Source organism: Aspergillus versicolor (genome assembly GCF_001890125.1).
Source record: "Aspergillus versicolor CBS 583.65 unplaced genomic scaffold ASPVEscaffold_6, whole genome shotgun sequence".
NCBI classification, from domain to species: Eukaryota; Fungi; Ascomycota; class Eurotiomycetes; order Eurotiales; family Aspergillaceae; genus Aspergillus; species Aspergillus versicolor.
In genome coordinates this window covers 1431498-1457726 of record NW_024467529.1, presented here as the reverse complement: position 1 = coordinate 1457726, position 26229 = coordinate 1431498, and the positions used below count along the sequence as shown (strand labels likewise).

Below are 26229 nucleotides of genomic sequence, written 5' to 3'. Positions count from 1 at the left end.
GACTCGTGAGCTTCCGGGTTTTTGGCCGTGTTGTCAAGCTGCACCGCGCAGACTGACTAATCGCTGGGCCTCCTCCCCGACTGGCTGCTTGACACCACTCCGCAGCAAACAGTCACAAGTCATCTCAAGAGGGCTTCTGAACCTTCCCCACGCAGGCGCGTCTGACACTTTGCTTGCAAGCTCACTCACCGTTGTCGCCGGCGACTATGGAGCCTCGCTTTGTTTCGGGTTAGGTCTTGATCGACTGCCCTGTTGAGGCCGCGAGACTGAAGCATGTCCGACCTCCCCCGATTGCCCACTCGCGGCAGCACCTCCCCAGCTCCGCCTCCCCCTCCTCCACCTGCTCCCGTGCAACAGAGCCAGAACAAGTACTCGCACCGCGCCGCCAGTGCCCTTGCAAGATTCGCTCAGCCGTTTTTCTCAGGGTCTCGGCCTCCTAGCCCGCACGGTCCCGGGGTTCGTACAGACTCGCCTGCTGCGACTGCCCGTTCTACCAGGTCCAGCTCTTTGTATGACCTCCCAGTCCCCCTCCCTGTCCATTACTCTGTTTGAAGCATTGCCTATGCTGTCGTACTAGGGTCGCGGCGTCAGACACCCCCGAACCGATTGGATCTTCTCATTGAACAGCAACGAAGCTTTGACGCACCCATACTAATACTAGTTATTCGGCAGGCCCGGAGCATCGCAAACAGTTACCCATAAGACAGGCATCTCGATTGCTGCTTTGGATATTTCCCCGCAACGGACACATGCAGTGATTGGAGGAAAAGAGATTCTGAAAACGATCCGCGTCCTGCCTGATCATTCTTCGGAAGAGTTCAACTTGCGCAATGCTATCATAAGCTATTCCTCAACCCACCATGCTGCCGGCGGTCTCTCCGCGCGGCACAAGGACCAGCTGACGGTGAAGGATGTGAAATGGTCACATGGGCTCTACGATCAGATCATCGCCACCGCGGTGGCCAATGGCCGCATCGTCGTTTATGATCTACACCGAACCGGCCTGGAATATTGCAGGTTTCAAGGTCACAGCCGCCAGGTTCATCGGCTAGCCTTCAACCCACATCAGCCAGCATGGCTCCTTTCTGGCAGCCAGGATGCCCACATTCGGATGTGGGATTTGCGTGCTGTAGCAGCAGATCGTGGTGTCTCGGTGTGTGGTAGCAGGGAGAATTTTAACGGTAATAGCGATGCTGTTCGTGATATAAGGTGGTCTCCCATCGACGGGGTCATGTTTGCTGCAGCCACTGATAGTGGTGCAATTCAACTATGGGACATCCGCAAATCGAACAGTCCCGTCATGCGGATTACCGCTCACGATAGGCCTTGCTATTCAGTAGATTGGCATCCTGACGGGAAGCATATCGTTAGCGGTGGTACGGATAGGCAAGTTAAGGTCTGGGAATTCTCAACGGGTGCCGAGCGCAGACAGAAGCCTAAATTCCAATTTCGAACTCCCCAGGCGGTCCTGAATGTCCGCTGGCGCCCGCCTTCATGGTCTAGCGAGATAGATGGCTCTGGCGATTGGCAGTCATCACAAGTAGTGACCTCATATGATAAGGAAGACCCGCGGGTCCATCTATGGGATTTTCGTCGACCTCACATCCCCTTTCGAGAATTTGACCGATATGATTCCACTGCTACCGACTTGCTTTGGCATTCTAAGGACCTCCTCTGGACTGCAGGTGATGGCGGTGTATTTACTCAGACAGACATCCGCTATGCCCCCCAAGTGGTCAATCGACGCCCTACCTGCTCAGTGGCCTGGAGCCCTAGCGGCGAGGTTATTGCTTTCGCCCAGAAGCGTCCCAGGAGGAGTATCTTGGGCCTCAGCACAAATGAGTTTATTGGACAGCCTGAAGAAGAGGACTCCAGTGGCGAGACTCTAAGCCAGAGCCCCCCTGAGGAAGCAGTTGTTGATGAGCCCTTGTTTGCTTCTATTCGGCCACGCCATAGTAAGTCTAGTAGTATTCGTACAACTAAGTCGCTTGGCAGTACGCCACCAACAGCCACCGATCTCATCCCAATACTACCGCTCGAGAGATTGCTCTCGAAGGATACATCTTCGACCCTGTGCCAGAGGGGGATGGTGGTAAGCATTACCGGAGCTACGATGGATCAAGAGACATTCCAGTACCTTGCTCGCCAGTATTCCTCCCTCCTTCAAAGCAAGCTCAGTGGCATACACACAGACCGCTTGCGCTCATTGTTGGATTCACTCAACCACAATGCCCAGTGTGCCGAAGAGATTCTATTGTCTAAATTAGCCCAAACCTGGCGCATAGTGGAATATGCTATCGTGCAGGAGCTTCAAGCACGGGAAATAGACCAGCGGCAGGCACCAGAAAAGGGAACTCGCACTGTTAAAAAGAAATCTTCCTTGGATGATCCAGTTGTCGAGAAAGTGCGGAATTTAGAGGACACGAAACATGAGAAAATGAAGACTCGCTTCTTCAAGGGAGTGATGGAGAACGAAACTCCAAAACACACACTCTCGGATATCGAGAGCGCTTCAAACATGACAACACCGCTTGCCCAACCTTTACCAGATTCCCCACCCGACTCGTATGACAACCCCAGTACGCAGTTCACATCCTTGGACGAAGCTAGGGACATTCAACCACTGCCGCCGTCGGTTTTGAGCTCAAACCAGGGTACCATGACTTCGAACGAGTGGTCTTCCATGTCAGATATGGATTCTCGACCTATTCATCCACTCCAACATCGCGAGTCTAATGCTAGTGAATCCAATGTCAGTGAAAATGTGCGCATACCGTCAAACAGTCCGCCAACTGGCCGACGTGACTCCATTCCCGCCGAAATCGAGGAGGAACAGAGATCTGCCCCTCTAGCAATTGCCGGTAGAGCAGATTGGCATAGTCGCGGTCGACCGCGGCTCACGAAACAAGTCTCAGACGTGGACGAATTCGATCAAAAATTGGAGGACAAACGGGCTGCCTTCCGAGACTACAAGATATTCCCCAAAAAGCCTCTGTCACTTGAATCGCACGCCGGGTCTGCTAAACCCGCTTTCTATCGGCACGAATCCACTGAAAGTTTTCTAATGTTTTCTGCGTCAACTGCAAGTTCGCATCCTTCCAAATCACCGGCGACATCGTTTACATCCGACGCTAGATTATATGATGCACACGAAGGGGTCTCTAGGAATGACAGAATGCTAAGGACGCGTAGCGATTCAGTTATTACCTCTAACTCCATACCAGAAGAGGAGTTTGAGAGCAATGAATCATTTGCTGAAAGCCCCAATGGTCATCACCATATTCATCTTGACAGGCCATCTACGCCGCCTCCGCTTTTAAAGGAATCGACCCCTTTGAAGGCCCCGGGCCAAGAAGATGAGGACGTCGCTATTCGGCCAGCAACAAATGGTGCTACCTCAACCCTCGCAGACTCTGGAACTCCGAACGGTCTTCCCTGTGTCTCCATTCCAGTGCTATCTAATCAAACCGACAATAATCCGTGGAGCGCGGAAATGCTGTTGAGGGAGGCGATACGCCATTATCACAGTGGTACTGAGGTTGATATCCAGTCTGCTGCCCACTTACTTCAAAAGTTGCGTATTCTATTCGAGGACTGTGAGAATGTTCTACCGCATGCGGAGAGCGAAGCCATATTCAAAATCTACAATGAAAACCTCATCCGTCAGTCCATGTATATCGAAGCAGCCGAGCTTCGCTTACTCTGCGAGCCATCCTATTCCTCGGTCTATGAATATGCTCAGGGAGACACCTACATGAATGTGTTCTGTTTCACATGCAAAAGGCCCTATGAAAACCCAAAGACAGACAACACTCGCTGCCACCGCTGCAGTACTCCGCAGGAGCCCTGCACCATTTGCATGAGTCTCAGCCCGCCACCAGAATGGGTTGCGGAGCAGAGTGCATTACCCCTTGACGCACCCTTCGATTTGGATTCGGACCTCGCCCCTAACATCTTCTCGCCATCTTATACCTCGCCCAAAACCGAAGCCCTGCCTGCCGAAATAGGAGATCTTGACGGAAAACCTTTAAAGACATATGAACGCGCCCGCCCCAAGGGGACCACCCTCTGGTCCTGGTGCCAGGGTTGCGGCCACGGCGGTCATCTAGCCTGTATAAGCACGTGGCTAAAAGACATTGATGTAAGTGAAGGCGGCTGCGCAACCCCCGGTTGTATGCACGACTGCGCCCCGGGCCCCCGCCGTGAACACAACCGCCGCATCCTCCTCGACGAATCAAAGAAGCGCGACACGGCCAGCCGAAAGGCCGGCGTTGGCTTCGTTAAACGCGACACCTGGGCCAAGGGCGAGAGCAAAGCCGTCGAAAAGGTCCGCGGTATGTTAAGCGTTGGTGCGTCGGCTGGAAGTGCATCTACGGCCACCACTACGACTACCAGCGTCGCTCCCAGTGCAACATCTTCGAATCTGATGTCGTCCCCCAAGAAAGTGCGTCTGGTTACGCCTAGTGAGCAGGTAAAGCCGTCTAAAACTAGCTCTGCGCGTACTAGTTTTGGTTGAGCTATGTCAATCGCCTACTAGGTGATGCTTTAAAGACCGCCTTTGGCGTCTTTCTACCGTTTTCAGATCTCACCCCCTTGACATGCAATTGCACTCTGCTTTTCGGCCTTATCTAGTATATAGAAACTGTTTACAAGCAGTGACAGGCGTATTTGGGCTCTTTGCTTGCTTTTAGCGTTAACGATAATGATCTGTACCATTAGCATATATTCATTCGTGATACGTACAACTAATTTACTAAACCCAAACTACTATTCCTAAGACCCGATATAAATCCAGCTAGATCATAACCAACGAGAGCAGCTATACCCAAGCACCTAACAAACATCGAACACCGTAGCGAATCAACCAAAACGAAAACGAAATTGAAGCCGACAACTAAAACCTCCGTTTCTTCTTCGCAGGGGCTTTACTCTTTGCCTCAAGCTGCCTCTTCAACTCCTCCCGCTTCCTATCGGCCTTTTCCTCCTCCGTCTCCTCGCGCTCTGGCTCTATTGGTGTTTCCTTTTTCACCACCTTTTTCTCTTTAGGCGGAGAGCTAGTACGTGTTTCTTCCTCCCGTTTGATCTCTTCGTCATCTGTTTCTTGCGCTGGCGTCGCTTTCGTCGTCTTCGTCGTCTTCGCTGCTGGCGGAGAGGTGGTCTCTGTCTGTGTAAGCTCCGTCATCTCCGTACTCTGTTCTTTGGCCTTGTCTTTCTTTTGTCCCCCGATGACGCCTATCCTACCAAGAGGCTTCTTTTTCGCTGGAGATTGTGGTTGTGCTTCTGGTGCCCGGGATTGTGATTGGGCCCGGGATGGAAGTATCCTGTCGCCGTCTGACTCCAGGTCTGATTCCGATTCAGGCTGGGGTTCGGGTTCTGGGGTTGGCTGTTTTTTCTTTTTGCCTCCAATAAAGCCTAGCCCGCGGGATGGCTTAGCGGCCGGTTTCGTGTTGTCCTGGGTGTTTGGTTTTGGTTGCAATTTAGGTTGGGCTTCATCGTCTGTGTCGCCATCTGTTGTTTCATCGTCGTCATTGTTTACAGGTTGTTGTTGTTTTTTAACTGGTGGAGGGGAGGGACTTTCTGCTGCAGCGGTCTTACGAGGTTGCGGTGAAGGTGACGGTGACAATGTCGGTGTTGGTGTTGGTGATTTCGGTTTCGTCTGCTTCTTGCCCCCAATTTTACCAAGACCTTTTGGCTTCCCTGCTGGGGCGGCTTTGGGACGCATTGCAGGGGGCGGCTGATCGTCCATCCTGGACTTAGTTTCTTCTTCCTTTTTACGTTTTGGGAAGGTTGCTTCTTCGTCCTCTGATTGTGTGACTTCATCCTCGTACTTTCGAGTCGAAGTGGACTTTTGTGGCGTACTCTCTGGCTTCTTCAAATGAGGGGGGGTTTCTTGTCGCTGGGAAGCGTGAGATTTTGGTGTGAAAGTAATGTGCTTTGGAAATGCAATTGTACGTACCTCGAATTCATCATCCTCCCCGGTCTCGGACCCAGCATCAGCATCTATATCCATGCCATCTGCCAACGGCTTGGCTGTTGGCTCAGGCTTACTATCGCCTTCAAGTGTTGAAGCTGTTAGTGTATCATCAGATATTGTGAGGCCTGTCCACCATTCGTCTGGTGGAGGATTCAATGAATCGAGCTTTCCGGAATCCCGCGAGCCAGCGGACATCTCCGCCACGATGTTGGAGGATAAACCAGCATTTGGAGAGGATTTAAATACTTCCTCGCGCCATGCCTGCTCGTTGAAAGGCGCAAGTCCCCTAATATACTTCGCAGCCTGTGCGAGAGTTGGACCCTTACGACCGGCGCTGCGGAGGCCAGAGGTACCGGGAAAGATGGTACTTAGGTCAACTCCTATAGCTTCAATTTTATCGAATATCTTTGCAAGAGCCCAGTCCTTCTTATTAAGCTCATCAATAAGGGACTGTTGGCAGGCCTCACGGTCAGCCTCGGCGTTGATAAATGGTAGCAGTAAATGGCTCGTCATGGAAGACTGCGGCTCCTTGGACAGACACAGTTTCCATCTCAGTGGCCTGAGAGGAGCAGGTAGTTTGGACGTCACGGTGAACTCCAGGGAATGAGCGCTTCCTCTTGTTTTGGGATTGAGTGATGTTTTGCTTCCAGGCTCATTCTGCAAGCCCTCCCCGATTTTCTGCAAGAGAACTTTAAACTGTTCCAAGTCTTCACTTGGATCAATTGTGGTGTCATCTTCGTCAGCTCGCTTGAGAACGGCCTTCCTGTCTAGATTCTCAGACCATATATAGTTGAGGTCTGTTATGTAAAGCTCATAGCCGCTGGCTGTCGTTGAATATTTGAACAGCAGAGGCGGGGTATTCCCTTTGTTCGCGAGATGCAGTCGCTGCCATTTTTCAGACATATCTAGAACGTCTTCAAATCATGGACAAGGCTCTGCGTTTGAAATGGCGGGCGAGGTGTTTATGGAGTGTAAGGCAGCTGAGTGACGGAGGCAACAGTGCACGGGCCATCGGAGGAAAGTCTGGCGATCGGCTCACCTTCCGCCTTCCGATCAAAGACCTGGACCTTCTCCAGATCTTCTCAGAAGCCTTATCAATTCTCAACTCCGCCACAAGTCAATAGCACCGCATCTCAGAATGTCAGCGCGATTTCCAGATAGGTCACGGTCGAAGCGATCTCGATCTCGATCACCGCACTCGGACCACACCCAGAAGTACGCTCGACGGCCGGACGAGCGAGACCAACGATATGACAACAGCAGATATCGCGACCGCGATGCGCGACCGGGTCAATCCCAGGCTCGGGGAATGAAGGACCAGATGCGGCTCAATCAGCTACAAGAGGATGAGCGAGTGCGCGAGTGGGTGGCTCAGGAAGACATCTTTGTTCTTAAGCAAGCGAAAAAGAAGGCAGAAATTCGAGTGAAGGAGGGCCGCGCGAAACCAATCGACTGGCTTACGGTCATGCTGCGGGTGATTGATCCAACGAGGAACCCTCTTGACGACGAAATTGCGGATTCGGAACTCGACCTAATAGACCCTGAGGGTGTGTTTGAGGGATTATCGCAGACTCAGCTTGGCGATTTGGAGAAGGACATTGACACATTCTTGGGGTTGGAATCGAACTCTCAGAATAGGGATTATTGGAAGGTAAATATTCTTGTACCAAGTGTTCAAGTAATATGTGTTAACCCTTTGTTACTATAGACGATGAAAGTTATCTGCAAAGACCGCCAAAAGACGATAGCTCCCGAAGGACGTGCACTCAACTCCGTTGCTGCGGATATCAACAAGCTTCTAGGCCCCAAGTCTTACGATCAGCTCCAGGCACTCGAAGGGCAGGTTAGGAGAAAGTTGGATTCCAATGAACCTATTGACACGGATTACTGGGAGGAACTGTTACGCAGTCTCACTGTTTGGAAGGCACGCGCGAAGCTGAAGAAGGTATACCAGGCCGTCATAGATGAGCGCGTTCGAGGACTACGTCAACAGCAGCGCGAAGAAGCCGAGTCTGTCCGTTCCAAGTTGGCACCTCTGGCGCCCTTGGTTCGGGGAGACGGTGCTAAACCTGTATTGGTCAGTGAGGAATTTCGTGGTCTTGACCCCGATCCATTACTTCAGATCCGCCCAGAGGACAAGGTATACGAAGTATTAGATGAATCTACTTTCCTAGATCAAGTGGTAAGTCACTCATTTGCCAGGTCAGTATGGATTACCGAGTACTAACGAAATATACAGGCCCGTGAACGTCAAAAACTCCTGAAAATGGGATATGTTCCTCTACGCCAGCGCCAGACTGAGAAGGCCTCCGCGCCCATTGTGAACAACGCAGCAAGCACCGCTATTGCCAGCAACCCTACTCGCTTCTCCTTGATCCCCAACGAGGACTTCTCTCAGGCAACGAAGGCATTGTACGAAAGAGAGCTCGCCAAGGGGGTCAGCGAAAACGAGGAAATCTTCACCGGAGAAGAAGCTGTCAGTACAGGCGCACAGCCTCAGTGGGCTAGTAAATATCGACCTCGCAAACCACGATACTTCAACCGCGTCCAAATGGGCTATGAATGGAATAAGTACAACCAGACACATTACGACCACGACAATCCGCCACCGAAGGTTGTCCAAGGATACAAGTTCAACATATTTTATCCCGACCTCATTGATAAGACAAAAGCGCCCACATACCGTATAGAACGGGAAAATGGACGAAAACGAGGGCAATCATTTGCCGCCGCCGGGGAAGAGGATACCTGTCTTATTCGGTTCATGGCGGGACCACCCTATGAAGATATCGCCTTCCGCATCGTCGACAAGGAGTGGGATTACAGTGCCAAACGAGAGAGAGGGTTTAAAAGCACATTTGAAAAGGTATGTTTGGGCCACCGCTTTCGTGACCTCGTCCTGACTGACATGTCCAGGGAATTTTACAACTGCATTTCCAGTTTAAACGAGTAAGACAACCATTACCACGTTCATTGCTGTTTCACCAAGCTAACAATCCTAGATCTATTACCGCAAATGAAAGCTTCTACATGGCTATGTATGCACCATTACAGACTTTTTTTTTTAGATTCACTCGACCCACAAGAAGCATGTGGAGGGCCTGGAGGCTCGAGAATAGCCCTTGCAGCTCCGAGCGTTTGTTGCGGTACTTCGCGGTACTTCGCGCTTCCCGCACAGCAGAAGGACAATTGGCGCTGCTATTGGACTAGAAACATTATCCATCAACAAGAAGATTGGGTACCAGACTCACGGGGGAGCATGACATATGATATCAGATACAGAAGCCGAAAAAAGACTTACATATCAAGGTTCCCGCGTTCTCGGCGGCGAATATAGAATGCTTATTTCCTCCTCTCTCTTATAACACTCCTTCAGTCGTTCACCAGACTCTTGGCCCAAGCCACCCCACGATCTGGCAATGCGTACTTTGTTTCGCCGATATCGGTCACCTAGGCTTCGCAAGAGATTTTTAATACTTTTTTTCCCTTGCCTCTAGGGGTTAATGGGGCCAATCCGTCCCCGTACTACCATGCTGTCTGCACGTCTGTTCCGGAGCTCCGGCTGGTCGGGGAAAGCGGGAGAAGGCACTGGGTCTGCGGGATGCATTGGAAGCGCCGTCTTTTGGGGGACAGACGAGTGGAAACGCATGAGGTCAGTTCCAGAAGCGTTTTGCCTAGAATCCTAGTTGAATCCTAAGGATCTAGCCAGTACCATGGGATGAGCAACAGCGCTTGCTGCAGGCGGCCGGTCCCTGTACTAACCAGGGGCTGAATCCCGGTCTGTCTAGCATCTGTACGTAGGCTCTTGTCAAGTAAACCCGTCGCAAAAGCTCGCAGGCCTTCCTGTAACACAATATCCAGCCTCTCGCGGAAATCACTGGAGCCATTGGCCACATGTGAGCATGATCGCGTTTCACAACCTGGCGAAAACGCAGTCCCGCAATAACGGAGGCAGAACCAGCGAAGACAACCCCAAAACAACCGCTCTTTTCCCTTCTAGGCGACTACCAGCAGGCTTATTTTTAGTTGAATCTGAGAAAAAAAGAAACAACAGATCTGTCCAATCCTCGAGCTTCAAAAACCAGTGGACTGGGACGATGCGAGTTTGTTTGTTTAGGGAGGAAGAAGGCATCAAAGAACTGCGCTCTGCACTCTGCACGATGTAGGCTGTTTGCAGAAGGAGAAGGAGAAGGAGAAGGAGAAGGAGAAGGAGAAAGAGAAGAAGAAGAAGAAGGAGGAGGAGGAGGAGGAGGAGGAGGAGGAGGAGGAGGAGGAAAAAGAGCAGTTTCCGTTTTCTGTTTCTGTCTGAGCTGGCGGTGGGCTTGCAAGTCAACTATGTACAATAGCTGTGCATCCTTGTTAATTCAATGGTCACACGTAGGGCCTTTAAGGTACTACTGAGCACCTGCAGTCGTTTCCAGTACTTCTGGGTCTATTTGATCCTTTGCAGTCTTGCAGCCTTGTCTTGTTCTCGCCTGATGGGCGCCTTGTGATCTTCAGGCATGTTTTTCCTGCTTCTCCAGGCGTCTTATATGCTTCCCCCGGCAGCCAATTTCTGATATCCCCCCATCTTAATTCTTCAATTGGCCTTTGCAGCCTTGTCCATACTCCTGTGGAACGCCCAAGATGAACCGTTCCATCTCTACTTGTGGCTCTATGCTAGACCAGTCCTCCTTCAATCGCGACCTCTACCACCACCTCCCGTCTAGCTCCAGCTCCAGGACGCCAGAGACTCCTCCGTCTATCTTCGACAGCTGGTCTGATTCCAGCTCAAGCAGCCCAGATGCAAAGATACCTTATCATCAGCAACAACAACCATGGGGTGTCGAGCCAGCGATGAGCTGCTCTCTGTTTTCTTCCCACCCGCAGTCACCAATCGAGCCTCCATCAGATGGCCTCCCCCGTATAATCCCCAGTACGGGCGGCCACGTCCCTGAACTGTCTGGGCCACCGATGGCCCCTGGATATTCTTCATCGAGGCAATTGAGGCCTGAGATGCGGCGCCTCCCCGCTGGCAAGGATATGTCGAATTGGGTACACGCTGAGTCCCCAGAGGTGCCTCCGTCATTCTTCTCCTTGTACAAGGCTCCCTCATACTCTGTTGGACCTAGTTTCACCCCGCACTCGCAAGCGCCTTCTCCGCCGGCGAATCCTACGATGACAACAGGGTTATCGCCCACGTCGACCAGCGCTCCATACCACGCGCTTCCATTAGGCGTGTTGAGCCCACCGCCCATCAAGCTTAAGGCGGATCGCGAAGCCGCACCACCAGCGAATCCGGAGGAAACGGAGGAGACCAGTGCAGATCCTCCATACTCGCAACTCATCTTCGATGCGCTCGATGCTGCACCCGGGAAGAAACTGCCCCTTCAGGGTATCTACCAATGGTTTGAGAAGAACACGGCCAAGGGGAGGGATCCGGGCTCGAAGGGTTGGCAAAACAGCATCCGTCACAACTTGTCGATGAATGCCGTAAGTATAATTATTTCTATGATTTCGGTGGCTCTGCTGACCCCGGAGATATGGCAGGGTTTCGAAGCTGTTCGAGAAGATCCCGTCCCAGGGAAGAAGCCCGTCAACTATTGGCGCTTGACGGATGATGCAGCAGAGAACGGCATCCAATCTACAACCCGGTATAGAAAACAGACAAATTACAAAAAGTCTGCGGTGTCAGATCCTCCAGCCCCTCAGCGTCAGCGCTCTGGAGCCAAGGGGGGTAAAGCAACTAAAATCACCGCGAAGTATCGAGGCCTCGCCCACAACATGAATAACATGAGCCTGGAGGAATACCGGCGAGAACGCGCATATCGCCAACAGCAACAGTTTCACCATCTTCGAAGTCTTCAAAACTACTCTCACCAACAACAATTGCAACAACAGCGACGCCTTCCCAAAGACTTCCTGCACGCCCAGTATCTCCACCCAACATCACCCATGACAGCAGCAACAGCAGCAACAACAGCAACAACAACCACTCCAGCAGCAGGAACGACGGTGTTGTCACCCGTCAATGCAGGAGGAACGACGTCCACCACAGGCCGAATGCCACGCCCCCCGGCCGTCCAGAGCTTTAATCTAGGCAACTTTGTTGGCTGTGCTAACGCTGCCCCCTGCACGACCGTCGCCCCAACTCCTATTTATTGCGACATGGCGGGGCCCAGCTCAGATTGCCTCGTCTTTGATACCGGGTTTATGGGGATGGGAGGCGTCCATTCGCCCTTTTCTGTCTCCGAGATCTCGGCGTCAGATCTTCAGGTTGGGCTATAACTTATAATAAAGTGTCCGCGTGGACGCATCTACCCCCCTGCTCTTTTCTGCTCTGCGGATTATCTATTCACCCAGTTAGCTCTGCCGAAAAGCAGCATTTCGATGAGATGAGATGACCTTCGCGAAACAAAACGAGCCGAAACGAGCTAATAATACGGTGGAAATGTATGTACGTTAGGATACCTGATGTTCGATAACTTAGTGTAGCAGTCTGTCCTTACGTAGTCTCGGTTCTTGACGGCGTTACGAGTATGAGCATGACCATTATGATTCAGTCCATCATTCTTCACACGCACTCTCTCTCTCTCTCTCTCTCTCTTTCCACGACGCCCAATCTAGAAGGAAAAAGAAAGCATCATCTTGAATCCCGAGAAATCCCAGCTAACTTCTAACAGCACTGACACTGACACTGGCAGGACACGCAAAGTCAAGCGCGAGTGTGACTCTTCGGGATCTGTTTTCCCTCCTTCTTTTTCTTCTCCCCCTCCTTCCGTGTCTTCTTCTGCTCTCATTCATCGATATGCATAATTATCATCACCATCGTCATTATCATCCCTGTCCATTTATTTCTCCCTCGCTAATATTTCAATCCGGCCTGTGATCTATCTTGATTTTATTTCCTATTTTCCGGGGCCTACTAGCACAGCAGCCAGAGACCCTGTTATGTATTACATACATACATATATATATACACACAGAGACGTACATACGGAGAAAAAAAAGACATTATTATTCAAGGGTCCTGGCTTGACGATCTGTAGTCTGTAGTCTGGGCGTATGGAATTTCGATGCGAACGAGGGAGGGGAGAGGGCGAGTCTGGGCCTTGTCTAGGTACCTCCAGCTCCAGAGGGACTGCAGAGTACTTACTTCGCTAGCCACGCAAGCTGCCTGAGGGTAACAAATAATTATAATTACCTATTTATTTTATTTATTTTCTATTTAACCTTTTATTTTTATTGGATTAGGGAAAAGGGAAACGGAAAAAGTAAAGAGAAGGATTCGTTTTCGCTGGAACAACGGCTAAAATTGGAGGCTGGGTGTTATCGGGTGCCCTCTTCCTTTCTATCGGTCAGTCAGTATGTCGGGTCTGATCGAGATAATGAATTCGAGCGCCCGGGTTGGGTCCCATGAAACCGACTAGCTCTCGTTACAGATATGTTTTACATGGGTTGTAACTGAGGTGTCGGGCCGTCTTGGTGTTGATATATATAAGCTGTAAGGTACAAGAAGGAACATGCGAAGAACATAATGACCCGGAGTACCTATATTAGGCTTTGTTCCCAGGCGAGCTACAGCCTCCCGTCAGCTCTGCATAGGGCACTAGGACTACTACGACAGCCTGCCAGGCATTAAGAGCCAGGGTTCGCGTCGGGGTTCTTCAGCCCGTGAGCTTTGATTCAAGGCATCCAGTCGGGCAGTCTCTTCGCCATCGGGGTATTAAGTCGTCCTTCCCATTTGATAGTGCTCTGCCCCCAATAGCGATTGGTTCAACTTGGCTGTTGATGGTCGGCAGCCGCCACCCTGCCAGCGATAAGTGTTAACACCGAAGGCGGGATAGAACCGCCTGGCTTAATTATTTTATTTTTCTGCTAATCCTCGTGATTGACAAATTGGCTGTGATTCCGGCCCCCCTTACTCGAATCAGAAAGCGGATGATGGTCAAAATGGATGGCCTGACGCTGCTGGTGGGTGGTGTTGGGACGTTTGGTTGGCGGATGAAAGGTCGGGGTTGGGAGCAGCAGGGACAACAAGGAATGCCTGGTTCGTGGAGGAGAGTGGCTGATGGTCTGAATTGTCGATTTTGAGGGTGTCAGTGCGCAGGCAACTCGGCTGTTGCTTACTCCTGCCTCTTTGGGGAGTACATGGGAGGGACTTGAGCGAGGGTGCTGTTTGGATCACAAAATAGTTGGCTATTTCTTCACAATGAGATGATCATTATCAGCCTGAAAGCCGGACAAAGGCCGGCATCAGCGCTTCGGCAAGTCGAACAAAGAAACAAAGCAGAGTATCCATCACGGACCCATGAAGAAAGTCCCAAGGGACCCTAGAGGGGGAGATGACACCTTCGGCCCGCAGAGCCCTAATGCTGCCAAGATGGTAGTGTCAATGGCAGCCTGCATGCAAATGGCCCAAGCCCGTTGCTCCAGCAAGTTAGCAGCAGATTTCCAAGTTAGCCGCCGCACGAGAGGGATTTCGCTGTCAGCTCCTGTAGGTACTTGGTACGTGCTACTTTGCTCCCTCAGAGCTTGGCTGGAAAAATTTGCCATCCAATGGTTGGCCCCAGGCTATATCAACCTCATGCCCGTACCACTACACCTTTTTGACCCGGTCATTCCCTGAAGACAGTAAGTCTATGACTAGTATGCATTTATGACTCGTAAACGCAATGTGGAACACTGAGTCAATGAAGGCTCGTGCAAGAGACTAGTGCTTAATGCATTTTATCATCATCTCCGCGTCGTCCAGCAATGACTGTGTGAATATGGCAGCGCGTAACGGGGATTTCGTCCTGCGGAGCGGCGAAAGTACGGTCATATCTGGCGAAAGAACTTCATCTCGGTCTTGCCAGTGGCGTTTCCAATGTGTTTTCGCTTAATTGCGCCCTTCGGAATCAGCTAAGCGGGCCGTGCCGTTGCATCAACGTCCCGTCCGGAAGAATCACACTCAATTGTGACTGAGAGCGATTCAGTGGGCGATATTTCGGATATAGAGCAGCCCTCGTCTTTGTGCCATACTCATAGTAACTCTGGATAGCTTCGATATTGCAGTCGGTTTGAGCAGATTCATACCAAACGTATTGAATTTCTGCCCTCGCCAATCACCCAGAGCCAGAACGGGACGTACTCGACTGCCGCCGTACATCCGTTCTCTTCTCGAACGCCACTATATTGCCAATCTAATTAGGTAGTTTCCAAGGCAGCCATCGGAATTCGCCGCTTCGGCCACAGTCGTACTTTTTCCGGGCTCCCTTGGTTGATTCTGTTTCTTTTTTGGCGTCCCAGTGTGACTTGGTTCCGACGTGCATGACATTATCTGTCATTTCGGTCCCAGTGACAACCCCGTCAATTTTGCCTGATCTCAGATCCCTACCGCCATGCTGGAATGGCACGAGATAATCTGCTGCGACGCTCTGAGTGCGATTTGTTAGCGCTCTGTTTGCCTGAAGCATATTCGCTGCCTGCAGTACTTTTAGACGTCAGCCTCCATCGATTAATGCTCTGGGAAGGATGAAAATGTGCCACAGCTCACCGCTCAGTAGGCTACCCACAGATCGTACAGTGTTCGGTACACAGGGAAGGACCGAGTGTGATGTGCGTCAGAATCCGGCCCCGCGGAGATGTCAACTCGTGCCTTCCCTCCTCGGACTGAGCAACTGAACATGTCTCTCGATGATCTCCCCGACCTCTTCCCACCTTCAGTCCAAGCTCCTTGGAACATACCGACGCTCTTCTGGGTTGTTTATACCCCTCCAGAACCACAACCTCCCATTGGTTGTCATTGAGTCCTTGTAGGCCCTTGAACTGGCGAATAGAAGTATAAAAACCCCAACCAGAATTCCCTGCATCGGAAGTGAGCAAATCAGCGCCCCGATCCCCACCACAATGCCTATACACCTCGGATACTTACTGACCCAAGGGCCGAGCGGGCCCCTTTCTAGCGACCTGCACGGCGGGCAACAAGACTTTTAGGGTGGGCGGCTGCGAACGCCGGAAGGCGAGGAACCTCACTCTCTACTTTCCCGATACGGCGACGAGCAGAACGATCATGGATCATCAGTTTCTACGGATCGGTTCGTCCGATGCCTCGACCAACTAGGTATCTCGTTTAAATGAACGAACGTGTGGAGCTGAACGGTACTTCCGACTGATCAGCTTTCCTTTCCACCACTTCCATGCCTGGCCTCGAGGCGTGATTTATGGTATGCATATTAGTTGACTCTATTCTCTTTCCTTCAGATCATAGTAGCAGCCTCCTTCCACGCCGAGAATACTCTCAGAGCTCAGATCCGATCCTGGACATTTCCCTACCCAGAAACTCAAATCACCAGAAGCACTACTCTGTCAGCCGGTGTTTTGATCTAACCTCGTACTTTGTAGTTTTGGATATCCATACAACTCCACATCGTTTAAGGCTCGCATCGATCGAGCAATTTCTTCTCCCCAGTCACCATTCGCCTCGGGACGCTGGGGTGCCTCGTACTTTGGCTGAGTAGCCCCAGTGCGGTTTGGGTACTTAACTGTTAGGCTAGTCGGTTCGTTGCTTATTCTTTCTTCACCCACACAAAGGCCCTTTCTGGTGCGTTCGGGGCCCATGGATGTTCGTTTCGTTTGACGATGCGGCGTTTGGTGGCGAATTTGGCCCTGCGGATTGGATTTCTAATGAAGCTTAGAGGAACGAGGGGAAGGTATCATTTGTCTACGTGACATGCATCTGTAGAGGTTTAAGCACCGAGGGTTGTCGACTGTTTTACTTTTAGCTGCACTACCTACTACTAGGGGCCTCTTGCGCATCGTCCCTGTCCAATCTGATGACAGGGTCTCAGACTTTAGGAATGGCGTACCATGAGACTGGGCCTAGGACTGGGATCAGGGCCGAGATGTAAGGGATCACTGCTGTATGACACTAAGATGGCTATGGATATAACTCCATGGGACTGGGCTGAATTATGGATTGGTTTGACCTACTCTGCGTGAAGCTCTACAGTTTAGATAAGTATGAGTGCTGGGAGCTTGGAATCAAGGGCGAAGAACCAAAGACTTAGGAATGTACATATTGGCCCCAGCCTGCTCGGTCTCGAGGTAGTTTTGTTTCGGACAAGATCATGATACTTGGAAGACTGTCATGAAAAGTGTATTCGTCGAATAGCTACGACATTTCTAGCCGCACTAGTGTTCACAAAAAGAACCATACCCAGTCAAATTTTATTTTTGCATGATTGATTGCTTTCCACTAAACACAAAACACCGAGCTTTGATATGCAACCCTTTAGCGCTTGCCGGCCTTCTGCTGAGACTCCTTGAGCACCTTCTTGACGATCTTCTGCTCCTCAATCAGGAAAGCACGGACAATGCGGTCCTTGACGCAGCCAGCGCAGCGGGAACCACCGTAGGCACGGCTGACGTTCTTCTTGGGACGCGAGATCTGGGCGTACTCGCGGGGACGGAGGGCGGGGACCTGAAGAAAAGAAAAAGTGACCGTCAGTCTCATTGTTCCAGGCTTATTTTGTTACTGTGGACGCCATCCTCTCGACGCTTTTTCCTCCTCCCGCTCGTGAAGCGAACATTCCAGCGAACGAAAATTCGGGGGACTCGGGTACTCACACCGGGGAGCTTGATGCCACAGTCACCGCACTTGGGAGCGGTACCCTGCTTCTTGATGTGCTGGTATCGCAGCTCGCCGCCGGGGGTCTTGACGATGCGAACGCGGTTGGACCGTGTGTTGTACCTGTGTGCGAAAATCCATCAATATCCTGTTCGTGCGAAATCCTCAAAAAAAAAAAAGGCCACATCATATCCAATCCGATCACAATTCAAAAATTCGCATCATTGTATCGTAGAGACGGATACGACTGGGCACGATAAAACGTTGGGAGAGGGGTTTCAAAACGTACGGGTTCCGGCGGCGCTGAAAAGAAGAAAAAGGTTCAATTAGCATTCATTTTTGTTTCGATATAACTCGACAGTAAATAAAAATAACGGCTAAAATACTCACGTATTGCAGTCTGTTGTTAGGCATTTTGACTGTGCTTGAACCTGGCAGGGGTGGTCAAGATATTGGCGTCGTCGTCGGTTGTCGTCGTGAACCTCGTAGAATTCTTGCAATCGTCTGGATTTGTGTGGGTTTCTCGGAGCCCTCAGAGGCCGCGCTAGCGCCTTTTTGGCGAGAGCGCGCTAAGTCCGCTTACGGACTAGTGTGCCAAGAGTTCGAGCCGCCACCTCTTTTCGAGCTTGCATCGCGAGAAAGGAGCCCGACGTGAAGAAAGAATCGTCTTCCATCGTTGTCGTGGGAAGGGGACTGTCCTGGAGTTTGTTTTCTTTCTTAATAATCTTGCACTTGCTTTCCGACACGATTTATCATATCTTTCCTATCCCCTCCGCATATCCTGACTGATGAATCCGGTCGGCAGGATCTTTTCCCCGGCTTGAGTCTTGACGCGACTGCACGTCAACCCCAGAGACAACCCAGTGTTACTCCTCAATCACGTCAATCGCGATGGCTTCGCTGCCTCCTCCCCCTCCTCCAGGATGGGGTGCGTCAGCGCCGCCCTCAATGCCTTTGGCGCCACCTCCTCCGGGCTACCAGCCGCCCGCCGACCCGACCGTCGCGAAATTTGCACAGAAGAAGACGGAATGGTTGCGGACACAACGGAACCGGTTTGGAGAGAAGAGAAAGGGCGGGTTTGTTGAATCACAGAAGGCTGATATGCCCCCGGAGCATCTCCGCAAGATCGTAAGGGACATTGGCGATGTGTCTCAGAAAAAATTCACCAACGAGAAGCGCAGCTATCTCGGTGCCCTCAAGTTCATGCCTCATGCTGTCCTGAAACTACTCGAGAACATGCCTATGCCCTGGGAATCTACAAGGGAGGTGAAGGTTTTGTACCACGTCAACGGGTGCCTTACTCTTGTTAATGAGACGCCGAGAGTTATTGAGCCCGTGTTCCATGCCCAGTGGGCGACGATGTGGGTGTGTATGCGAAGAGAGAAGAGTGACCGAAGACACTTCAAGCGCATGCGATTCCCTCCGTTTGATGATGAAGAACCTCCGCTGTCGTGGTCAGAGAATATCGAGGACGTTGAGCCGCTAGAGCCTATTCAGATGGAACTTGATGAGTCTGAAGATGGGCCCGTCTACGAATGGCTCTACGACCACCGACCGCTTCTTGATACGCCCCATGTAAATGGACCGAGCTATAGGAAGTGGAACTTGGATCTTCCACAAATGGCCACCCTTTATCGATTAAGTCACCAGCTTCTGAGTGATGTGGTCGACAAAAACTACTTTCATATGTTCGATTTGAACAGTTTCCTCACCGCGAAGGCGCTAAACGTCGCTATTCCTGGTGGTCCTCGCTTCGAACCTCTGTACAAGGACATTGATCCTAATGACGAGGACTTTAGCGAGTTCAACGCAATCGACCGTATCATCTTCCGCGCGCCAATCCGAACAGAATACCGAGTCGCTTATCCCTTCCTGTATAATACACTCCCAAGAAGCGTCAAAATTTCTTGGTACTCCCACCCGCAAGTCGTATATGTCCGGACCGACGATCCCAACCTTCCTGCTTTCTACTTCGACCCTGTCATCAACCCGATCTCTTCCCGTTCCGTCGCGCCCAAAAACATTTCAATTAGCCACGAGGATGAGATATTTGGACATGGACAAAATGAGGATGACTTTGAGCTTCCCGAGGAGGTTGAGCCATTCTTCGCGGATGAAGATCTCTACACCCCTGAGACCGCGTCCGCCATCGCCTTGTGGTGGGCTCCTCATCCGTTCAATAAGCGATCTGGAAAGATGGTTCGCGCGCAGGATGTTCCTCTGGTTAAGCAGTGGTACTTGGAGCATTGCCCTCAGGGTCAGCCCGTCAAAGTCCGCGTGTCATACCAGAAGCTTCTCAAGACATACGTGCTTAACGAGTTACACCAAAATAAGCCCAAGGCTCAAAGCAAACAAGATCTTCTAAAGACTCTGAAGTCGACCAAGTTCTTCCAACAGACAACAATCGACTGGGTTGAAGCTGGTCTGCAGGTCTGCCGTCAAGGTTTCAACATGCTGAATCTCTTGATCCACCGCAAGAATTTGACATACCTGCACTTGGATTACAACTTCAACTTGAAGCCTGTCAAGACTCTGACAACCAAGGAGCGAAAGAAGTCTCGTTTTGGAAACGCTTTCCACCTGATGCGTGAAATTCTCCGCCTCACGAAGCTGATTGTCGACGCCCAGGTTCAATACCGCCTGGGTAACATTGACGCCTTCCAGTTGGCCGATGGTATCCTCTATGCTTTCAACCACGTTGGACAGCTGACTGGTATGTACCGATACAAGTACAAGTTGATGCACCAGATCCGATCTTGCAAAGATTTGAAGCATCTCATCTACTACCGTTTCAACTCTGGACCCGTCGGCAAGGGTCCTGGTTGCGGTTTCTGGGCCCCAGCCTGGCGTGTCTGGCTCTTCTTCATGCGTGGTATCATTCCCCTCCTTGAAAGATGGCTCGGAAACTTGCTCTCTCGTCAGTTCGAAGGCCGTCACAGCAAGGGAGTCGCCAAGACAGTCACCAAGCAACGTGTGGAGTCTCATTTCGATCTTGAACTCCGTGCGTCTGTCATGGCTGATTTGATGGATATGATGCCCGAGGGGATCAAACAGAATAAGGTGAACACCGTTCTACAGCATCTTTCGGAAGCGTGGAGGTGCTGGAAGAGTAACATCCCTTGGAAGGTCCCTGGCCTCCCTGCGCCTATCGAGAACATCATTTTGCGATATGTCAAGAGCAAGGCAGATTGGTGGATTTCAGTAGCGCATTACAACCGTGAGAGAATTAGACGTGGCGCGACGGTAGACAAGACTGTCGCGAAGAAGAACTTGGGTCGGCTGACTCGTCTTTGGCTCAAAGCCGAGCAAGAGCGGCAACACAACTATCTCAAGGACGGCCCCTACGTGTCATCTGAAGAGGCTGTGGCTATTTACACTACAATGGTGCACTGGCTAGAGTCTCGCAAGTTTTCGCCAATCCCATTCCCCAGTGTTTCATACAAGCACGATACAAAGATTTTGATTCTTGCTTTGGAGCGTTTACGTGAGTCCTACTCTGTCAAGGGACGGTTGAACCAGAGTCAGCGTGAGGAATTGGCCCTTATTGAACAGGCATACGATTCTCCTGGAACGACATTAGCCAGGATTAAGCGTTTCCTCCTTACACAGCGTGCTTTCAAGGAAGTTGGGATTGACATGAACGACAACTACAACAACATCAACCCCGTTTATGATATCGAGCCCATCGAGAAAATTACGGATGCCTATTTGGATCAGTATCTTTGGTACCAGGCTGAACAGCGCCACCTGTTCCCCGCTTGGATCAAACCCTCTGATTCTGAAGTTCCTCCTCTGTTGACCTACAAGTGGGCTCAAGGAATTAACAATCTGTCTAATGTTTGGGAAACTGCTGATGGGGAGACAAACGTGATGATCGAGACGGAACTGTCCAAGGTCTACGAGAAGATCGACCTGACTCTACTGAACCGACTTCTTCGTCTGGTTATGGACCACAACTTGGCTGACTACATCACTTCTAAGAACAACGTCCAGCTGAGCTACAAGGACATGAATCACACCAACAGCTATGGTTTGATTCGTGGTCTCCAGTTCTCCGGCTTCGTTTTCCAATTCTACGGGCTGATGATTGATTTGCTGCTTCTTGGCTTGCAAAGAGCCAGCGAAATGGCTGGCCCTCCTCAAAGCCCCAACGACTTCTTACAGTTCCGGGACCGTGCAACCGAAACCCGACACCCAATCCGATTGTATACCCGCTACGTTGACAAAATTTGGGTCTTCTTCCGCTTCAACGCAGACGAATCACGCGATTTGATTCAACGATTTTTGACAGAAAACCCGGATCCGAACTTCGAGAACGTTATTGGATACAAGAACAAGAAGTGCTGGCCTCGAGACTGCCGTATGCGCTTGATGCGCCACGATGTCAACCTGGGTCGTGCCGTCTTCTGGGATCTTAAGAACCGCCTTCCTCGGTCCATCACCACGATTGACTGGGATGACACATTCTCTAGCGTCTACAGCAAGGATAACCCCAACCTTCTGTTCTCGATGTCCGGTTTCGAGGTTCGGATCCTTCCCAAGTCTCGCAATCTCAACGAAGAGTTCTCGGTGAAGGACAGCGTTTGGTCGTTGGTGGACAACTCGACGAAAGAACGCACAGCACACGCCTTCCTCCAGGTCACTGAGGAGGATATTCAAAAGTTCAACAACCGGATTCGACAGATCCTCATGTCCTCCGGTTCGACGACCTTCACCAAGATCGCAAACAAGTGGAATACTGCTCTGATTGCGCTCTTCACCTACTACCGTGAAGCCGCGGTGTCTACAGTGAACCTCCTAGACACAATCGTCAAGTGCGAGACTAAGATCCAGACTCGTGTCAAGATCGGTCTGAACTCCAAGATGCCGTCCCGTTTCCCCCCCGCTGTCTTCTACACACCCAAGGAACTTGGAGGTCTTGGTATGATTTCGGGCTCTCACATTCTCATCCCGGCAAGCGACAAGCGGTGGTCAAAGCAGACCGATACCGGAATTACCCACTTCCGCGCCGGTATGTCACATGACGAGGAAACCTTAATTCCGAATATCTTCAGGTACATCATACCCTGGGAAGCAGAATTCATCGATTCACAACGAGTATGGATGGAGTACTCCCAAAAGCGTATGGAAGCCCAGCAGCAAAACCGACGCTTAACCCTAGAGGATCTCGAAGACAGCTGGGACCGCGGTCTGCCCCGTATCAACACGCTGTTCCAGAAGGATCGCAGCACACTCAGTTTCGACAAGGGATTCCGTCTTCGTGCTGAATTCAAACAGTATCAGCTCATGAAGAGCAATCCCTTCTGGTGGACTAGCCAAAGGCATGATGGAAAGCTTTGGAATCTGAACGCTTACCGTACCGACGTCATACAGGCTCTGGGTGGTGTTGAGACCATTTTAGAGCACACCCTGTTCAAGGCAACGGCTTTCCCATCCTGGGAGGGTCTGTTTTGGGAAAGAGCGAGCGGTTTCGAAGAGTACGTGCTTCCTTTTTCCTTTATTTTCATTTTCCCGGCCTTTTTTGCACCGTCCATGGTCGAAATTCGACGAAATTCGGCCATGGCATAACCCTAATTAATCACGTGATTACTTCGACCATGGCCCAACTAACCGTTTCTATAGGTCAATGAAATTCAAGAAGCTCACAAACGCCCAGCGATCTGGTTTGAATCAGATCCCGAACCGTCGGTTCACCCTTTGGTGGTCCCCAACCATCAACCGTGCCAATGTCTATGTCGGTTTCCAGGTGCAACTGGATCTCACTGGTATCTTCTTGCACGGAAAGATCCCTACGTTGAAGATCTCTTTGATCCAGATATTCCGTGCTCACTTGTGGCAGAAGATTCACGAGTCTGTAGTCATGGATTTGTGCCAGGTCTTTGATCAGGAACTCGAGCAACTCGGCATCGAAGCGGTTCAAAAGGAGACTATCCACCCACGTAAATCTTACAAGATGAACAGTTCATGTGCGGATATTTTGCTCTTCGCCACCAACAAGTGGAACGTCACCCGCCCCTCCATTCTCTTTGATACAAAGGACGTATACGAGCCGACGACGACAAACAAATTCTGGCTCGATGTGCAACTTCGATATGGTGATTACGACTCTCACGACATCGAACGATACGTTCGTGCTAAGTACCTGGACTACACCACCGACAGCATGAGTATTTATCCATCTGCGACGGGTTTGATGGTTGCAGTTGACCTTGCGTACAATCTATACTCCGCGTACGGACAGTACTTCCCTGGTCTGAAGACTCTTGTTCAGCAGGCGATGGCGAAGATCATGAAGGCCAATCCTGCCCTCTATGTGCTGAGGGAACGTATCCGGAAGGGTCTCCAACTCTACGCCTCTGAAAGCAACCAGGAATTCCTCAACTCGCAAAACTACTCCGAGCTCTTCAGTCCACAGATTCAGCTGTTTATCGATGATACCAACGTCTACCGTGTTACCATCCACAAGACCTTCGAAGGTAATCTTACTACCAAGCCTATCAACGGTGCCATCTTCATTTTCAATCCTAGAACTGGGCAACTGTTCTTGAAAATTATCCACACCAGTGTCTGGGCCGGGCAGAAGCGTCTCGGTCAGCTTGCCAAGTGGAAGACAGCAGAAGAAGTTGCTGCCCTTATCCGTTCCTTGCCTGTCGAAGAACAACCCAAGCAGCTCATTGTTACTCGTAAGGGTCTACTTGATCCTCTCGAAGTCCATCTCCTTGATTTCCCCAACATCTCTATTCGTGCTTCCGAGCTTCAGCTACCTTTCCAGGCTGCTATGAAGGTTGAGAAGCTCGCAGATATGATCTTGCGCGCAACGGAGCCTCAGATGGTTCTGTTCAACCTCTATGATGAATGGCTCAAGACCATCTCGCCATACACTGCCTTCTCGAGACTGATTTTGATCTTGCGTGCTCTTCACGTTAACATTGACAAGGCGAAGATCATTTTGCGGCCCGATAAGAGTGTCATTACCCTGGAGCATCACATCTGGCCGTCCCTTTCTGATGAGGACTGGATGAAGGTCGAAGTGCAGCTGCGTGACTTGATTTTGAACGACTACGGCAAGAAGAACAACGTCAACGTTCAGAGTTTGACAAGCAGTGAAGTCCGAGATATCATTCTTGGTATGGAAATCAGTGCGCCATCGTTGCAGCGACAACAAGCTGCAGAGATTGAGAAGCAGCAGGAGGAGGCGAAGCAGCTTACAGCTGTTACCACAAAGACACAGAATGTCCGTGGCGAAGACATTATTGTTACTACAACGTCTCAGTATGAACAACAGTCATTCGCCTCCAAGACCGAGTGGCGTACCCGTGCGATCGCGACGTCCAATCTTCGCACTAGGGCGAACAATATCTACGTTTCTTCAGATGATATCCGCGAGGAGGGTTACACGTACATCATGCCCAAGAACATCCTCAAGCGATTCATCATGATTGCGGATCTTCGGGTGCAGGTGGCCGGATACCTGTACGGTAGCTCGCCACCGGATAACGAGCAGGTGAAGGAAGTTCGAACAATCGTCATGATCCCACAGGTCGGTAATACCCGCGAAGTTCAACTGCCGCATCAATTGCCGCAGCACGATTATCTCAACGGCTTGGAGCCACTCGGTGTCATCCACACTATCTCCGGCAATGAGCCGCCTTACATGACGGCGCAGGACGTAACTCAGCATTCCCGCCTCATGAATGCCCATTCGTCTTGGGATAAGAAGACGGTGACAATGACTGTCTCGTTCACACCGGGCTCGGTTTCCCTTGCGGCATGGGGGCTCACCCCACAGGGTTACAAGTGGGGGGCTGAAAACCGTGATACCACGTCCGACCAGCCTCAGGGATTCTCGACCAACATGGGCGAGAAATGCCAGCTGTTGCTCAGTGACAAGATTCGTGGATATTTCCTCGTTCCCGAAGACAACCTATGGAATTACAGCTTCATGGGAAGCTCGTACGGAAGCGTCGAGAAGCGCCCTGTGTATGTCAAAATTGATACGCCTCTCAGATTCTACGACGATCAGCATCGCCCTCTGCACTTCCAGAACTTCGCCGAACTGGAGGACATCTGGGTTGATCGATCTGATAACTTTGCTTAAGTTACGCGAGGGTTGGCGGGCGTTGATTGTTTTCATTATCCTTTGCGTTCACCATAAGGTTTTTTTTTTTTTTCTTTGACTCTCCGTGCTTCCTGCAATAATACATTTGTGATAAACCCTTTCGTGCATGTTGTTTCATTATGACGATCTTGATCAATATTACGGACGTGCGAAGGAAAAGGCCGCGGAAATGAAGTCGGCCAGGTTGTATGTGTACATTACATAGCTAGTTCTATAAGTCATGATTTATTTTTGGCCAAGTTTCACGCAAAGCCCCAGCGATCCCAGTAGGAATGTGGAATAATTAGATACGGATAGCAGATGCAGATGGGGGGAGTCCACAGTGGGTTTCTTTTTCTGGCGTTCCAGCCAACTTGGAACTCTTCCCACAACACCCTTCATCTTCAATCTGCATCGAATCTTCCCTGACCCTCGTATTGCATCGGTCCGCCAGCAGCTAGTTCTGGCCGCGTTCAAGGCTCTTTTTATGGGCAATACTAGTCTCAATCCCTGACAATTCGGTCAACTTCATTAGTTCGTTTCCTGCATTCGCCCAGCGAACGAAAT

General features: G+C 50.9%; 7 protein-coding genes across 7 annotated transcripts; 4 read left to right on the top strand and 3 right to left on the bottom strand.

The window, feature by feature from the left end:
* Nucleotides 1–273: 273 nt before the first annotated feature.
* ASPVEDRAFT_134145 (WD repeat protein) lies at nt 274–4516 on the top strand (the record flags this gene model as incomplete). The annotated part of the gene is made up of 4 exons (XM_040807096.1): nt 274–497; nt 673–1912; nt 1996–2092; nt 2193–4516. 4 exons carry the CDS (start codon nt 274–276, stop codon nt 4514–4516), a joined length of 3885 nt encoding a protein of 1294 aa, XP_040669338.1.
* Nucleotides 4517–4894: 378 nt separating this feature from the next.
* On the bottom strand, nt 4895–6877 carry ASPVEDRAFT_133928 (uncharacterized protein; the record flags this gene model as incomplete). Its single annotated transcript, XM_040807074.1, has 2 exons — nt 4895–5896; nt 5957–6877. The coding sequence occupies 2 exons, from the start codon at nt 6875–6877 to the stop codon at nt 4895–4897; spliced, it is 1923 nt and encodes a 640-aa protein (XP_040669337.1).
* Nucleotides 6878–7112: 235 nt separating this feature from the next.
* On the top strand, nt 7113–8994 carry ASPVEDRAFT_85018 (splicing factor cactin; the record flags this gene model as incomplete). Its single annotated transcript, XM_040817640.1, has 5 exons — nt 7113–7625; nt 7683–8156; nt 8214–8840; nt 8891–8923; nt 8977–8994. The coding sequence occupies 5 exons, from the start codon at nt 7113–7115 to the stop codon at nt 8992–8994; spliced, it is 1665 nt and encodes a 554-aa protein (XP_040669336.1).
* Nucleotides 8995–10246: 1252 nt separating this feature from the next.
* On the top strand, nt 10247–12316 carry ASPVEDRAFT_43054 (uncharacterized protein). Its single transcript, XM_040812744.1, has one exon. It carries the CDS (start codon nt 10601–10603, stop codon nt 12239–12241), a length of 1641 nt encoding a protein of 546 aa, XP_040669335.1. The 5' UTR covers nt 10247–10600; the 3' UTR covers nt 12242–12316.
* Nucleotides 12317–15138: 2822 nt separating this feature from the next.
* ASPVEDRAFT_30085 (uncharacterized protein) lies at nt 15139–16555 on the bottom strand (the record flags this gene model as incomplete). Its single annotated transcript, XM_040810316.1, has 4 exons — nt 15139–15420; nt 15683–15801; nt 15870–15904; nt 16326–16555. 4 exons carry the CDS (start codon nt 16553–16555, stop codon nt 15139–15141), a joined length of 666 nt encoding a protein of 221 aa, XP_040669334.1.
* A 673-nt stretch (nt 16556–17228) lies between these two features.
* ASPVEDRAFT_30084 (60S ribosomal protein eL34) lies at nt 17229–17978 on the bottom strand (the record flags this gene model as incomplete). The annotated part of the gene is made up of 4 exons (XM_040810315.1): nt 17229–17417; nt 17564–17687; nt 17854–17867; nt 17955–17978. The coding sequence occupies 4 exons, from the start codon at nt 17976–17978 to the stop codon at nt 17229–17231; spliced, it is 351 nt and encodes a 116-aa protein (XP_040669333.1).
* Nucleotides 17979–18455: 477 nt separating this feature from the next.
* prp8 (U4/U6-U5 snRNP complex subunit PRP8) lies at nt 18456–25662 on the top strand (the record flags this gene model as incomplete). Its single annotated transcript, XM_040817639.1, has 2 exons — nt 18456–23041; nt 23187–25662. The coding sequence occupies 2 exons, from the start codon at nt 18456–18458 to the stop codon at nt 25660–25662; spliced, it is 7062 nt and encodes a 2353-aa protein (XP_040669332.1).
* Between the last annotated feature and the right edge of the window lie 567 nt (nt 25663–26229).

Coding starts and splice junctions, on each gene's coding strand:
- ASPVEDRAFT_43054 (XM_040812744.1), top strand. CDS start 10,601: ATGAACCGTTCCATCTCTACTTGTGGCTCTATGCTAGACCAGTCCTCC.